A 15,522-nucleotide genomic window follows, 5' to 3' on the forward strand; every position below is an offset into this window, starting at 1 on the left:
CTATTTTCAAATCAATTGATAGATAGACGGATCTCGAAACTAAATTCTAACCTTTTTTCGAATTACATGTATAATTTAACTACCAAAATTTATAATTTGCCTTTTTTTTAGAATTAAAAATTTTATTTAATATTTTTAAACTCAGATTTATACCTAATCGATGTATTATATCATTTAAAATTTTAAACACATTATCAGTGAGATCCCGATTAAAGAGGGAAACGAAGTATTCTTTATTTATAAGGATATGAAAACCTGACCGTATTTATAATTTAACTATAAAAAAATTATATATATATTTATTTTGGGAGCACTATAATGCGTAAACCATCCGTTAATGATTGATATTAGATGAAAGTGGAGGGTCTAAACTAAGCTAATCACTCAATTAGTTTCTTTAATTAGCATTAAATTTAAATCTCTTGTTAATGAATCATGTTTAGGCAATGAGATGAACTCAATTATATATCTCAACAGAAACATGTTTTTTTTTTTTTTTTACATTATAATTATTTAATGTGCAATGTAGTTATGACAATGGTTATATAAGTAATTTGGTTATATAAATATTTGTTGCTATAAAGGGTAAAAAATGTGATGATTAATGTGACATTATCATATTTTTTTGAATATGAATGCCCTAAAAATTTGGATCGAGTTTATATATTAAAAATTGCATTACAATTGATGTTTAAAGAACAAACATTGATAGCTTTAGAAACTAAACTTAATTGATGTTTTTATGTCTCAAAACAATCATCAAATCTACCTTTTAGAAGTGAGTTTGTAATAATTCCTACTATTTTATTAAGGAATGTTTATTTTTATGTTTTAGAATTGGTAACACCCGAGCCCATCACTAGTAGTTGTCTACTTTGGTTCGTTATATACATCACTAGTCTCATAGTTTTAAAACGAGTCTGTTAGGGATAATTCACCCCCTTGAGGGCCTAACGTCCTCGCTGACACACTGCTCGATGTCTGGCTTTTATACTATTTGTAATAGCCCAAGCTCTAGCAGTTGTCTCGTTACGTACGTCACCAGTCTCACAGTTTTAAAACACGTCTTTTAGGGAGAGGCTTTCACACCCTTATAAGGAATGTTTTGTTCTCCTCTCCAACCGACTTGGGATCTCACAATCCACCCCCTTGAGAACCTAACGTCCTCGCTAACTCACCGCTTGATATTTGGCTCTTATATTATTCATAACAGCCCAAGCCCACCACTAGTAGTTGTCTACTTTGGCTCGTTACGTATGTCACCAGTCTCACAGTTTTAAAACGCGTATGTCAGAGAGAGGTTTTCACACCCTTATGAGGAATATTTCATTCCCCTCTCCAACCGACTTGGGATCTCACAATCCACCCCTTTGAGGGCCTAACATCCTCGCTAACACACCGCTCGATGTCTAGCTCTTATATTATTTGTAACCGTCCAAGCCCACCACTAGCAGTTGTCTACTTTGGCTCGTTACGTACGTCACCAGTCTCACAGTTTTAAAACGTGTATGTTAGAGAGAGGTTTTCACACCCTTATAACGAATGTTTCGTTCCCTCTCCAACCGACTTGGGATCTCACAATCCACCCCATTAAGAGCCTAACGTCTTCGCTAACACACCGCTGGATGTCTGGCTCTTATATTATTTGTAACAACCCAAGCCCACCACTAGCAGTTGTCTACTTTAGTTCGTTACGTACGTCACCAGTTTCACATATGTTAGGGAGAGGTTTTCACACCCTTACAAGAAATGTTTCGTTTCCCCTCTCCAACCGACTTAGGATCTCACAATCCACCCCTTTGAGGACCTAACGTCCTCACTAACACACCGCTCAATGTCTGGCTCGTATATTATTTGTAACAGCCCAAGCTCACCGTTAGTAGACATAGTCCTCTTTAGACTTTCCCGACAACCCCACAAATTAATTCAAAAAAAGTATAAACTTAATATCTAAGATGGGAATTAAAAGAAAAAAGAAAAAAGAAACAATAAAATAGAGTAGCCAAGAACTTTTAAGACAGATAAGGAGGGACAAGGCGATGAATGAACAGTAAAAATCCATGAAAGTAACCTAAGTTCAGAGGGACAACATATGTTTGTCTATTCCAAACAAAGCAAATAAAAATAAAAAAAAATAAAAAAAAAAAACACAAAATAAAACAAACAAGACGTGCCCAAAAACATTATCAAAATGCATGCCCTCTCTCTCTCTCTCTCTCTCTCTCTCTCTCTCTCTCTCTCTCTCTCTCTATATATATATATATATATATATATATATATGTATATAAGACATAACATAAGAAACCCACAAAAAGGGAAACATAAGAACAACATTAATCAAATTAATTAGCAGCCAATTAATTAGGAAAAATAATTATTTATGTCTTTGTGATGGGTTAATTAAAGTGGGGGTGGAGATTTTTCATTAATTAAGCAATGAGTTTAATGATTATAAAAGGGTGATTAAATTAGTTGGGGGAACTGTTTAATAAATGGGAGTTAAGAGAGGAGAAGAGAACACAGTGTAAATGAGTGTGTTTTTTTGTTTTTATAAGAGCCTTTTGGAACAAGATTGAGTGCCGTCAAAACTGATCACACTTCGTTTTCGCATTAATTCTTAGCTTTTAATTTAAGACTATATATATATATATATATATACCACCATACAATTGACTTATTCACCATCATCATCAAAACAACAAGCTTCTTCTTCCCGAGAGACAAATCGAGAAAGGGTTTGTAAGATACCACAGCGGTTGGAGAGGAGGGTGTGAAAATGAGGAGAAACTTTTGAAGGGAACGTCTAAAGAGAACAATATCTACTAGCAGTGGGCGGGAATGTCTAAAGAGGATAATATCTACTAGCAGTGAGCTGTGAAAATGAGGAGAAGCCCTTGAAGCCCTTGACGGGAATGTCTAAAGAGGACAATATCTACTAGCAGTGAGCATGTCTAAAGAGGACAGCCCTTGAAGCCCTTGAAGGGAATGTTGAAAGAGGACAATATCTAGTAGCAGTGAGCATGTCTAAAGATGACAATATCTACTAGCAATGAGCTGTGAAAATGAGGAGAAGCCCTTGAAGGGAATGTCTAAAGAGGACAATATCTACTAGCAGTGAACTGTGAAAATGAGGATTAAGCCCTTGAAGGGAATGTCTAAAGAGAACAATATCTACTAGAAGTGAGCATGTCTAAAGAGGACAATATTAGTGAGCATGTCTAAGGAGGACAATATCTACTAGCAGTGAGCATGTCTAAAGAGGACAATATCTACTAGCAATGAGCTGTGAAAATGAGGAGAAGCCCTTGAAGCCCTTGACGGGAATGTCTAAAGAGAACAATATATACTAGCAATGAGCTTAGACTGTTACAAATGGTATTAGAGTCAAACACGACTCTCAACAATGGTATGATATTGTCCACATTGAGCATAAACTCTCATAACTTTGTATTTGGGCTTCCCCAAAAGACCTCACACACAATGGAGAGAGAGAGTATTCCTTGATTATAAACCCACGATCATTTCCTAAATTAGCCTATGTGAAACTTTCATCGTCCAACAAAAATTACCGGTCACGTAATAAATAAAAAAATTATATTAAAATTGAGGTTAATTTTATAGAATAATTTTTGGGAAGGGGGAATGATGCAAAATGTATGGAGTGATGAATAGGCGAGATGGGGTGTGGCTGGAATCTTCCATTATGACCACAATTCCACCTATTTGAACGGCATGCGCACCCACCAAACTTACCTCCAACCACTTCTATTTCCATCTACCTCCCCTTTTCTTTTTTAATCAAACAATATTATGCTTTTAAATAATTAAATAATATTTTTGTATTTTCTTATATTTTTCTAAACAATAATCTTATATATATATATATATATATATATATAATAATAATAATAATAATAATATTGTTTTTTTTTTTTAAAGTAGTCAACCAAAAACTACTTTTGGTTATCAATCTTTTGCTTAAACTCACACCTCTAATAACAAATAATAATAATAATAATAATAATAATAATAATAATAATAATAATAATAGTAATAATAATGTTTTTTTTTTTAAATTTGGGTTTTGTTGATGTGGGGCCCACAAAGACATCCTTTTAGGCTTTTTGGGAACACAATAAGCCTTTAGCACACACAAAAATCATGGAACTTCCATCTACAACTCTATGATTGGGTCCCACAAATCGGCCATATGTTGCCCCCCGACAACTATCCATAAAGGTGGGGACCACCAAACCATGAAATCATCCGACGTGTGTCAACAGCTCAACTCAATGGGGGTCCACAGATGCCTCTGTTTTGTCTTTTTGTAGTTCGACAAGTCGTCCCCACTTATAGGGGCCACTTGTTTTGTGCGACAATCGGTACAGTGCTTACAAAAATTTTAGCTGATAGCCGCCATATATGGATTTGGTTTTTGCACGCCTTAAAACACACTGAATAACACGTGGCTATTTGCTGCCTTTTTTTAAAAAAATAAAATAAAGAAATAAATAAATAAATAAAACACTCCGTAATTACTAGTAAGCCCCCCACCCTCCCCCTGCAGGACTCCCCATTGTACCATGCGTAGCACATTTGCACTATTGCTATCTTATATTGCCTTGTGGGACCCACACTTTTAATATTTTTCTTACATTTAAAATGTTTAATCATAATCTCTTAAAATTAATAAAAAATAATAATAATCAATCATTTAGTCACTAAATTTGTCACTAAACACGAGAGTTGCGTTCGTTGCGGGACTTGACCCAACACCTTACGCCACGAGCTAACGACAACCATACACCACCTGTGTCTACGTTCCCGAAGGCACCCCTCCCTTTTAGGATTCGCGGCATGTCAAGTCCTAATAAGATTCTTCGCTTTGCATCGAATTAAACCAGCTTGTGTGGGCCCCTGTCAATTCCTTTGAGTTTCATTCTTGCAAACGTACTCCTTAGGCGGGATACTTAACGCGTTAGCTCCAGCACTACACGGGTCGATACGCACAGTGCCTAGTATCCATTGTTTACGGCTAGGACTACTAGGGTATCTAATCTCATTCGCTCCCCTACCTTTCGTCTCTCAATGTCAATGTCGACCCAGTAGAGTGTTTTCGCCGTTGGTGTTCTTTCCAATCTCTACGCATTTCACCGCTCCACAGGAAATTCCCTCTACCCCTACCATACTCCAGCTTGGTAGTTTCCACATGCAAGATCTAACTCGAAAGGAACCACGAAGCAATTGTGTGAAAACACGCCCCATTATTTCATTTTCAAAATGCCATTGCTTTTACAACCAAATCCTTTCCTCTCTCATCTTTTTATATATATATATATTTGTGAGAATCTAACTCAATTACTCCACGCAAAGATGTATGATTCTGGTGTGTGACTTTTGGAAGGACCCTTATCCCTTGGGCTAAGGAAGGCCATCAACGGCGTGCTCTAATTCCCCCATTCCCTTACTCAATAAGGTTCTCACCATGCCCTTTCCTTTTGCCTTCCTTCATTCCTTTCCTCTTACATGAAATTTTATTTTTTTATGGAACTTCACGTTCTCTCTTTTTCTTACAACCAATCATTAATACCTAAGCTGTTTTCTTAATTTTTCTTGTTAATATTTTCCTCTCCATCCCCTCACAAAACCAGCTTCTAACCACCCTAATCCATTTGGAATCCGAATTAAAACAAAAATGTCTGTTTTGGCTCCTTATGTATCGCTGTTGGCCTCATAATTTTAAAACGAAGAAATGTTTCATTCTCTTCTCCAACTAATGTGGGATCTCACAATTAACTCTTCTTGGAGGCCCAACGTCCTCACTGGCACACCGGTCCGTGCCTAGTTCTGATACTATTTGTAACAATCAAGCTCACTACTAGTAGATTGTTGGGATATGGAGCCTGATGCCTAGATCTGGTAGAGATATATTTAGAAGATATTTCGTAAACATATGTTAGAGAGATATATGGTAGATATTTGGTAAAGATTTGATACACATATATTTGTTACGGGTAGGTTTAAATCTTTGTAAGCTATATTTATATTTAGTAAATTGAAACCATATATATACCCAAAACAGTGCTACTCTCTGTACAATACCTGGAGTTATCAATATAAAACCTTTGGCTCTCTGTACACAATAACTGGAGTTATCAATATAAAACCTTTAGCCAATATGCCAATATTCCTCCTTTGTATTTTCTCTCTCATGTTCTTTGTGTTCATCTTGATCGAGTGTGTGCATTGTTGAGCGATCCTAACAATTGGTATCAGAGCTAACAACTAGTATCGATCCTAACATAGATTTTGTCCGTTTTGTCTCGTTACATATCGTCATCAGCCTCACGGTTTTAAAACACTCTACTATATGAAATCTTGCTACATCTCAAACACCCCTTCAATATTTGAATTTGTCTTGAACTCATAACTAAGAACACGTTTACCAGTTCTTATAATTTGAGTACGATATACTTTATCGTGATACCCTAATTAGGACATTTTTAGTTAATTTATAGAAAAGTTATTTCACGAGACACCGACTTTCATAATCAAGTCGTTTCTCTAATTATGAAATCTTGGTCCTTGAACTCCCCTTTAACCCCCCTTACCAAACAAAACTAATGTGGATCCGACATTCTATTGGCTGTTAGAATCCAGGATTGAAATTAGAGGAGAATATAGACAAGAATCCTTCCCCATGATGAGGGCAAGGCGATGGTTCAAAATCCTTTCACGTGAATGCTTGGGAGATTAAACCCCAAGGATACGTGGACCAAGCTACTTATACGATGAGGACCATGCTATATTTTAACCTCCCATCATCCATTGTCTAATAGAAAACAATATACAAGACTTCTCACTCATTCATGCTAATTGATTACGGGTTGGACCATTTGGGACATAGATCTCGACTTATTCAATATATCTGATACCACATTCTCGATAAACTCGACTTTTATACACCTACGTACCAAACGCATTACTTGAATCCAAATTTCTACCAAAATGGCATTTTCAAGACAAAAAAAATTTCAAGGTAGCAAACATTCTCGAGAATTTCTCTTAGATTCAAACCCATAACTGATGATAGAACTAGAATAGATATCTTCTGCTTCCTATTCACACGAGCCCATATCCTTGCTTTTCGATCAATCTCTAATACTAATCTTCCTCCCCAACAGATATTGTCCGATTTATTCGGTTTATTGGATACCAGACTCTTGGAACTCGACTTTTATACATGTAACAGTCTAAGTCCACCGCAACAGATATTGTCCGATTTGGTTCATTACGTATTTCCGTCAGTCTCACAATTTTGAAATGCGTCTACTAGGAAGAGATTTCCACACTTTTATAAGAAATGTTCTGCTCCTTCATCCAACTAACGTGAGATCTCACGATACACTTGCTCACTTGCCCACGAGATACATTACTCAAATCCAAATTTCTATAACTCCCTACCCAACAAAACTGGAACAAAGTTACACAAATCTTAGACCTTCCAACTTCAAATTTCTAAACTACACAATTATAATGAAGTTGTAAGTTTAGTTGCCCGTTTTGGTTCACAAAAGGTGAAATGTTTTCCCTGATGGCTCACTTGGGCTTCCTGTTCTATAAGCTACTGACATAAAGAAGATGCTGTCATTTGGTGGGGCCCATGTGGTAGGCCCACAAAGGTTAAGAGAGAGAGAGAGAGAGAGGAGAATTAATAGCTTCTCCAAGCCCTACTAGGCCCACAATAGACCTAGAGAGAGAAAACTAGAGAGAATAGGTTCACCCAACCCCATCTTGAGGCAAGAGGCCATTTGGAAAGGTAATATTATAATGTAGAGAAAGGGAGAGTGAAGGCATGGAATTGTAAGCATGGAGGGCATCATGTTCCCTCTGTTCCAAACCCTCTGTCCTCTACAAAAAAGTTGAATTACTTTATATATATATTATAAAAATCCCACCAATTTCCCCCTAAAACATTCTCTCAACTCGAGTAAACTCGAACCCCAATTTTGATTTTTCTTTCTTTCCTATGAAAATTTACACCTGGAAAAGCATGGGCGAGCAATAATCCACATCTTGGAACTCTAAAAACGCCTTTTCTTTTCTCTTTTTCCTTGAGGTTCTTAATGTAAGAAATAAGATTCTTTAGAACATTACTAATAATAACACCCTATCTCTCAGAACTCTCGAGAGTTAGAAAGTGTGACAAACACCATCGTCTCTCTTTAAAAATTAGAGAAGAAATGTAGAAAAGTATCATTTAAACTTTAAAATATAGTATTTAAAAAAAAAACAAAATTCAAAATTTTGGATTAGAAGTTGTTTCGAATTAAAAATCAATAGCCCTTTTTCTTTTTGACGATTTTTACAATTTTTTGAATTATGAGTGGCTCTCTATCTCTCTCTCTCTCTCTAGGGTGGTCTTAGGTAGGATTTGATAGCGAGGATTTTGAGAGTACCGAGGAGTACCTTGAGAAGACCAGAGGTGATTGTGAGGGGCATCAGATGAGCATCCAGGCAGACAAGTGCAATTAGAGAGTACCAAAAAGTTCCTCTGCATGCACTGATAATGAGATCGGGACGAGCAGGTGCACACTGCTTTTAAATAAAAATAAATATAAATCTATTAAACCCAAAATAAATATTCAAAAATATATACAGCACAATGATTTTGATGTTCTTATGTAATCATTAGCTTATGTGCATGACATGACGCCAATCATACATTTTTGTTTATAAAATTTTAAAGATATTAAAAAACAAATCTTATCTTATATCTCAAAAAAAAAAAAAAAAAATAATAAATAATAATAATAATAATAATAAAAAAAACAGATTGATTATGTGAACATCACCTAAGAGCTAATATGAATTATCACCATATTAATTAACAAAAGAATATGAATATGAGGAGAACAAAATACAGAAATGGTATTTTTGGGCAAGCCCAAAAAAAGACAATATCTGGACTTAGGTATTACAAATGATATGAGAGCCAGACATTAGGCGATGTGCTAGCGAAGGCTGTGCTTCGAATGGGGGACACAGGGCAGTGTGCTAGCAAGGATGCTGTACCTCGGAAGAGGGTGAATTGGGGGAAAGTCCCACATCAGTTGAAGAAGGGAACAAATGCTAGCAAGGACATTGGGTCCCGAAAGGAGTGGATTGTGAGATCTTACATCGGATGTGAAGGAGAACGAAATATTCTCTATAAGGGTGTAGAAACTTTTCTCTAGACGCGTTTTAAAAAACCTTAAAAAAAATCTAAAGGGAAAACTCAAATTATAAAATTTGCAAACAAAAGAAGTATAATTTGTTGTAGAATTTTCTAATGCATAGATGCAATTTGGAATTGTATTTTAATGAATGGAGAAGAAAACTATGGCTTAACATGCATGACCAATAGGGAAATAAGGGCAAAGTGGTAATTTTCCCTTCTCGTATAGTAACTTGCAAGTGCATGAAGATAATTTCAAGCACTCACCAATTCGCCATGAATATAATTGCAATTGTCGACGCACGTTTTCAGCCCAACTCCGGCCATGAATTGGGTCGTCTCTTTTTCAAGAGCATATTTTCTATGAAAATATATAAACAATAATAAAAAAAAAAACAAATCAGATTACCATAAAATTTTTAATAACAACACAAGAAGAGCAGTGTCCCCTAAAATTCATCCCGGTGGTGTAGGTGTATAGTGATAAAACGCCATCTAGAATCTCAAAAGTGAATCCAGGCAGTCTAATACAGGCAAGAGATCTTCTATTTCGAATGCCTAATTTCACGCTCAAGTTTCGATAAGATATAAGTTCAATGTTAAGGTACAAACGAGCATTGTGCAACGAAGTGACAAGCGCAAAGTTTTTCTCACTAGAAGGATTTATCCGCAAAATTGTACTGTTGAGTGGCTGGCGTGTCGTGTCTTGAATGAAATATAATTAAATAAAAATATACAAGTTCTTCACTAGAGCAGATATGCTAAGATTATTGCAATTGTATAGTGCAGAGATAAGCAATCGCAATAGACTGGTAGCCACCAAAAATCACGATATTATATGTCTCTTGAGTTGTGGCATTTACCAGCTATATTTTTTCTGAGGCAACAGACGGGCACTTATCCAAGGTGTTCCACAAAATGTAATCCCCCGAAGTTACCTGTTTATTTAGATAATGAAATGAATAGGTCAATCTTCTTTTTTAGAAACTTAATAACAGAAAACTGACAATATTATTATAGCTAACAGGCCACAAGTACTTTTCATTTCATTATGGGAAATTTTTTCAATATGAATATAGCAGAAGAATGCGCTATGTGACACATGCAAACTTATGCATGGAGTTGTAGAACAGAAAAAAAAAAGTTCTTTCCAGTTTGCTTTTTTTTTTTTGGTTATCATATGAATTCTGCTACACTTAAAATGTGGCCAACTATAGTAAGATTACGAACCTGGGTCGAAAACTCGACTGGAGCTTTAACAGCGGGATATATGCTGACCTGATCGAGCACAAAATATAAAGAGTCAAGGAAGAGATGCTTTCAGTTCCATATTGCATAAAAGGAAAGCAGAAAACAAGCTATCTACGCACAAAAGAGGCGAAAATATGACAGTGAGTGAAGATTCTGGGGTTTATTGGAGGGTGGGAAAATGGAAGTTCAAAAATTAAACTTGAATATGCGTAATGGGAGGAAGAATGAAGATGAAGAAAAAACCAGTTTATAAGTCAATTAAATCTGCGCTTCATTTGTAAGTAATCTTATGGTAGTGGAATTAGAATGCCACGAACAAAAATGAAGAGAGATTCAACAATGACGTAAATGTGTTGTGTGACTATTCAAAAGAATGTTGTAACGGTAAAAAAAGGGGGTGGAATAGACCTGGGCAAGCAAGCTCTAACTACTCAAAGAAACTTCATGACGAAAACCTATATCTAAAACCATACCAATTTTTAATATCTATATGTATGATTGAATGCATGCAATTGATAGTTTGATCCACCCGTGAGTGCCGACAGTACGAGTGGTCTAGCTTACTAAACTAGAATGAGATTTGCAGAGGACAATGAGGAACTCACAGATTTAGGATCCACAGATAATCCTGATAATGATGCCCCTAAAATCTTGAATGATACCTGTCATCAGAATCCGAAAAAAGTAAGTGCTTCAGAGAACTTGCTACAAGCCATCTCAAATTGGTACCAGCCAACCAACAATAGTCCTACATATGGTTTTCCCCATCTACAAGATATGCATACAATGCCTTTTGAACAAATGAGAAATAACAGAAGAAAAATATTGATGACCATGCAGAACAACTTCCTGTTAAAAGAACTTCCATTAAGTAGGCAAAAGTTCCCAACGTGTCATCAGACAAGCACAGATAAGTGGGACGTTTCACAAAGCATATCACCTAACCATAAAGAAGATAATTATATAAAAATAAGATTTTCTGATGCCTTGATTCTTAATATGAGCAAAAGGCACGAAGAAGATGCAGAAGGTTTCATGCCATGGCATTCAAGCTGTACCCATGATGGAATTAAATCATGAAAAAATTACAATGAGGTGGAGAAGATATCTTCAAAACCATGACCTGTTCTTGCATAAATTCAACATTCCATCCATTTTGACTTAGTTGCAATTAAACTCTCGGAAATAACCATCGGGAGTGAAGGTATAGAAACTATAGGAATAAATCACTGGCCTGGGACAGGATATGTGTTTAACATTTCTAAGGTTGCAAAATACTGATAGGAAATATGAAGCCATTCAACTTCACAGGGGAATGTTAGCACAACTTTATGACAAGATTTAGTTCAAACTTTAAGCAAAAGAAACGTTGCAACGGTTAATAGTACAGAAGAGGAGTTTACCTTGGCATAATTGTATGCCTGCCAGCAAAATGGTTCCTCTAGTTCAACTGGAGGAAGATCCTTACTCATTTTCTCCATTAAAAATTCCTCTATATTGACCACATTGCTTGCACTTTCAGACTCAACGTCACTATCTACCTCATCTACACTAGCAGATAAAGAACTTGGAGAATGCAGTCTTTGGATTTGCCAAGGTGCAAACCTAATTGTCCCGGGAAAAGTTGCCTCAATACTTTTTCCCAAAAGCCCTCGTCCACTCGCTAAAATTTTCCATTCAACTGAATGCTCGGTAGTTGAAACTGTTCCAATTGAAGGAGTTCCATCAAAGGATACAATCCTTCTTCTAGGGAAAGACATAGTCACAGTACAAAATTCCATAGACAGAGGAGCTTTATAACCTTCCATCAAGCCCAACTTGAACAAAAAAGCACCTTTATCCTCAGACACCATGGACAATTGGTAAAATCCTTTAACAGGAGGTCCAGAAGCACATATTGCCTGATAACGCATTAAAACAAAATTACCAAGGGGGGGAGAAAACATCACAGCTTGCTTATCTATGCCATGTTCAGGAACTTGGGCACAAGGATGGAATGATAAGCCCTCAATACGAGCCTTATTCAACCCTGCAAGGGGGAATGAGACATCAGGCAACCCTTCTAATTCAGCTCGACAATTTATTTGACCAGAAACTGATATTTTATCTGGAATCTCATCCCTGTCATACATAGCTGCATTAATGATCTCATGTATTGTAAGTAACACTCGTTGCTTCCCTTTACACAGATATGGCTTCCATGCTGGTTGTTTAAGATCAGCAGGAGGTGGATCTGATGAAGAAAAACCATTTGCTTTGATAGAAAATATATTGGAATAGCTTAGATCCAAGGGTGTTCCTAGCATATAATCAGCAAGCAAGAAAAAAAAACCAGTCAGATACATGAATCTCCACCATCAAAGAAATAAATTTTGAAACAGTGAATAGAGTAATACCAAATACCAACCAAAGGGCATTGAACTGCTTAAGAAAGATCTAAGTGCATCTTTATCCAAAGGCCTTGGGACATCTGAATTAAGAGCTCCTATTGCAGTATTGCTAGAAGGAGTGGCAGATATGCTGGGAGAAGCAACAGGTTTTGCCCTAGCAGATATTCCTGATATTCCTATGCTGCCTGTTAATGAATCCAATAACCCTCCCACAGATGGAGAAGCACTGACGAGGACATCAGGTTCAACCACATCACCAGTGATTACATCACCAATAGCAAGTGCAACCATGAATGCCCTATAGAATGATGATAAAATTGGTAATCTTCAGAGTCTTCAAAATACTAGACATGCTACTCTACTCCTAATAAAAAATAGCAAATAACTTACCATACCCTGTGATAGAAGGAAGGTCGAGAAGGAGGGAAGATAAAGAACTTTCTGCTCCAATGGCACTTCCACAATCAGATCTTCTACACAAACTTGAATATTCTTTTACGTGCCTAGGTTCAACAATCGGCAACACAAGAATGGAATAATGACTCTTTATGTGCAATATTAGTGGCCACATAAAGATACTATCCCCTTCTTCTTTCTTCACATGAAGTCCAATGATATGTCGGGTAATAGGGTCATCAACCCAGGAATCACTTCCCTCAGATGACTGAATAATGCGAATGCCAAACCCACCGGCAGATCCCTCTCTGTACAAGCCCATGGGAAAGTTTATATCAATAAAGAGAAGTGAGAATAAGTGGGAAGTACAAGCACCCATCACATTTGAGCATCAAAACTTGAGAGGACCTTTTATGACCACAAATCCTTTTTCTGAATTTAGTAGGAAATAATTAGTATTAACGCATATGCACATAAATCTGTTTCACATTCAACCATTGTCAAAAGAAACAACAGAGTACTTTGTGAAACCAAACACTAAGAGATGTCAATATGATGTCAAAGACTTGCATTTACTAAATTGTGAAACCAGCAATACCAGCAAATCTACTGCAAGTGATAGATTGATATTACACCTAGTGATGACAAAGACTTGTGACTTGTGAGAATAAGATCACACCACAGGCTAAGTGATGTTAAAGACTCGTATACTATATAATGAAACCGGCAACACCACCATATCTAGTGATCTAGTGTAAGAAATATCACACCACACACTTAGTAATGACAACGGCTTGTAATTACTATAACCTGAAACCAGTAACACCAGCAAATCTACTGTAACTGATAGATTGACAAAACATTTAGTGATGAAAAAGTTTGCGAGAACAAGATCACGCCACACAATTAATGATGACAAAGACTTGTACTTACTATTTCCTAAAACGCAACACCAGAAAATCAACTGTAGGTGAAAGATTGACATTACATTTGACGTATATCACAATGACGACACTAAAAACTAGTGCACTACAACAGTACTCTAACGAGTTTTTGAACAATTAGAAGTTAAAAAAGAACGGAAGCTATAACAATCTCAACTAACCTGTTCTTTCTCTCAACAAATGCAGCAGCTAACTCTGAATCGTTAGGAAGTACTGGAGACACGCTAGAGTTAAGGTCATCTGATATACATCTATCATTCTCGGTCTTGCATGCTGTTCGCCAGCGCTTCTCTACCACTGGAAACCTCCTGTAAATTAAAGCCAAAAGCAAACTGCATTTTCATGATCTCGTGTCGAAAAAGGATATAGAGAATTAAATCTAGGAGAAATTCGAACATTAGGCTACTGAATTATGAAGAGACCAGCATTGTTGAGTGTACAACTAATTGATAGCCTTGCAAATTTTTATCTCATATTCACTTGTCCTCCGAAATGCCTCGACAAAAATATCCATCATTAACATCAAAATCAGAAGCTAATTACTGGCGAGAAAGTAATTCTATATTTGAAGTACGATTCCTTAGAAAGAAGAAACGAGTATTCGTTATACAAGCAAGCATCATTAATTCGAAAAGAAATCAAACAGATGAATTCTGAAAATGAAAAGAAAAGAAAAGATCTAGCTAGTCAATTAGCAATCTGCTGAAATTAAACATTAGAAGTGAGGAAAATAACATCCAAACAACATCGATTGATGTTCATACGCTAAAGGATAATCGAGCAAAAGGTAACCTGGAGAAAATAACAGCGTCGAAGTTGCTGAAGATCCAAATGGCTCTGATACTGCAACCATCAGGCATGGCTTCTCAATATCTTAAAAACGATGGATGAAGACAGTCGGGGAAGGGAAGACGGTGCGGGGTGTTGATTTTGGAACTGGCGAAGGCGTTGGGTTCTTTTTTATTATTAAAAAAAAAAAAAAAAAAAAAACATTTTTGGAGACTCATAGGCACGCGTAAATTAATTCTAAATTATTTTTTTTTGACGAAAATTAATTTAATTTAATCCAATTAAATCTTATAATTTAATTTAATTTAATCCTGTATAGTAAATTCTATTAAATTTTAATGCTAAACTAAATTATTACAAGAAACTAAATTGTTCCAAAATTAAAATAAAATTAAAGTACTTGAAAATTTAGGAATAAAAAATGATTTTTAACCATTTTACCATTATTTTAGAACAAAACAGTAAATTGGTCTTAGTTGGCCATTAATATATTTTAATTACAGTGAAAAACACAGTAATTTTCTCTGAATAAAAT

General features: G+C 36.0%; 1 protein-coding gene and 1 long non-coding RNA gene across 3 annotated transcripts; both read right to left on the minus strand.

Moving 5' to 3' along the window:
- Positions 1 to 8,286: 8,286 nt before the first annotated feature.
- On the minus strand, positions 8,287 to 9,590 carry LOC147787391 (uncharacterized). Its single transcript, XR_015413141.1, has 2 exons — positions 9,485 to 9,590; positions 8,287 to 8,595 (listed from the first exon to the last, which is right to left on the minus strand). It is a non-coding gene; the product is annotated as an uncharacterized LOC147787391 (long non-coding RNA).
- A 14-nt stretch (positions 9,591 to 9,604) lies between these two features.
- LOC111779204 (clathrin adaptor complexes medium subunit family protein) lies at positions 9,605 to 15,151 on the minus strand. 2 transcript variants are annotated; one of them, XM_023659299.2, is made up of 8 exons: positions 14,991 to 15,151; positions 14,360 to 14,506; positions 13,254 to 13,562; positions 12,876 to 13,156; positions 11,872 to 12,767; positions 11,074 to 11,130; positions 10,448 to 10,495; positions 9,605 to 10,155 (listed from the first exon to the last, which is right to left on the minus strand). In XM_023659299.2, exons 1-8 carry the CDS (start codon positions 15,056 to 15,058, stop codon positions 10,084 to 10,086), a joined length of 1,878 nt encoding a protein of 625 aa, XP_023515067.1. In that variant the 5' UTR covers positions 15,059 to 15,151; the 3' UTR covers positions 9,605 to 10,083. The 2 variants fall into 2 exon arrangements, with proteins under 2 accessions (XP_023515067.1, XP_086974977.1); XM_087118851.1 differs by lacking the exon at positions 14,991 to 15,151 and adding an exon at positions 14,595 to 14,957.
- Positions 15,152 to 15,522: the final 371 nt, after the last annotated feature.

This window comes from Cucurbita pepo, chromosome 17 (assembly GCF_057944985.1).
Source record: "Cucurbita pepo subsp. pepo isolate OVF chromosome 17, ASM5794498v1, whole genome shotgun sequence".
Taxonomy (NCBI): Eukaryota; Viridiplantae; Streptophyta; class Magnoliopsida; order Cucurbitales; family Cucurbitaceae; genus Cucurbita; species Cucurbita pepo.

Coding starts and splice junctions, on each gene's coding strand:
- LOC111779204 (XM_023659299.2), bottom strand. CDS start 15,058: ATGCCTGATGGTTGCAGTATCAGAGCCATTTGGATCTTCAGCAACTTC. Junction 10,496..11,073: donor TATCTGTGGATCCTAAATCT/GTGAGTTCCTCA, acceptor GTGCTCGATCAG/GTCAGCATATATCCCGCTGT. Junction 10,156..10,447: donor CAGTCGAGTTTTCGACCCAG/GTTCGTAATCTT, acceptor CTAAATAAACAG/GTAACTTCGGGGGATTACAT.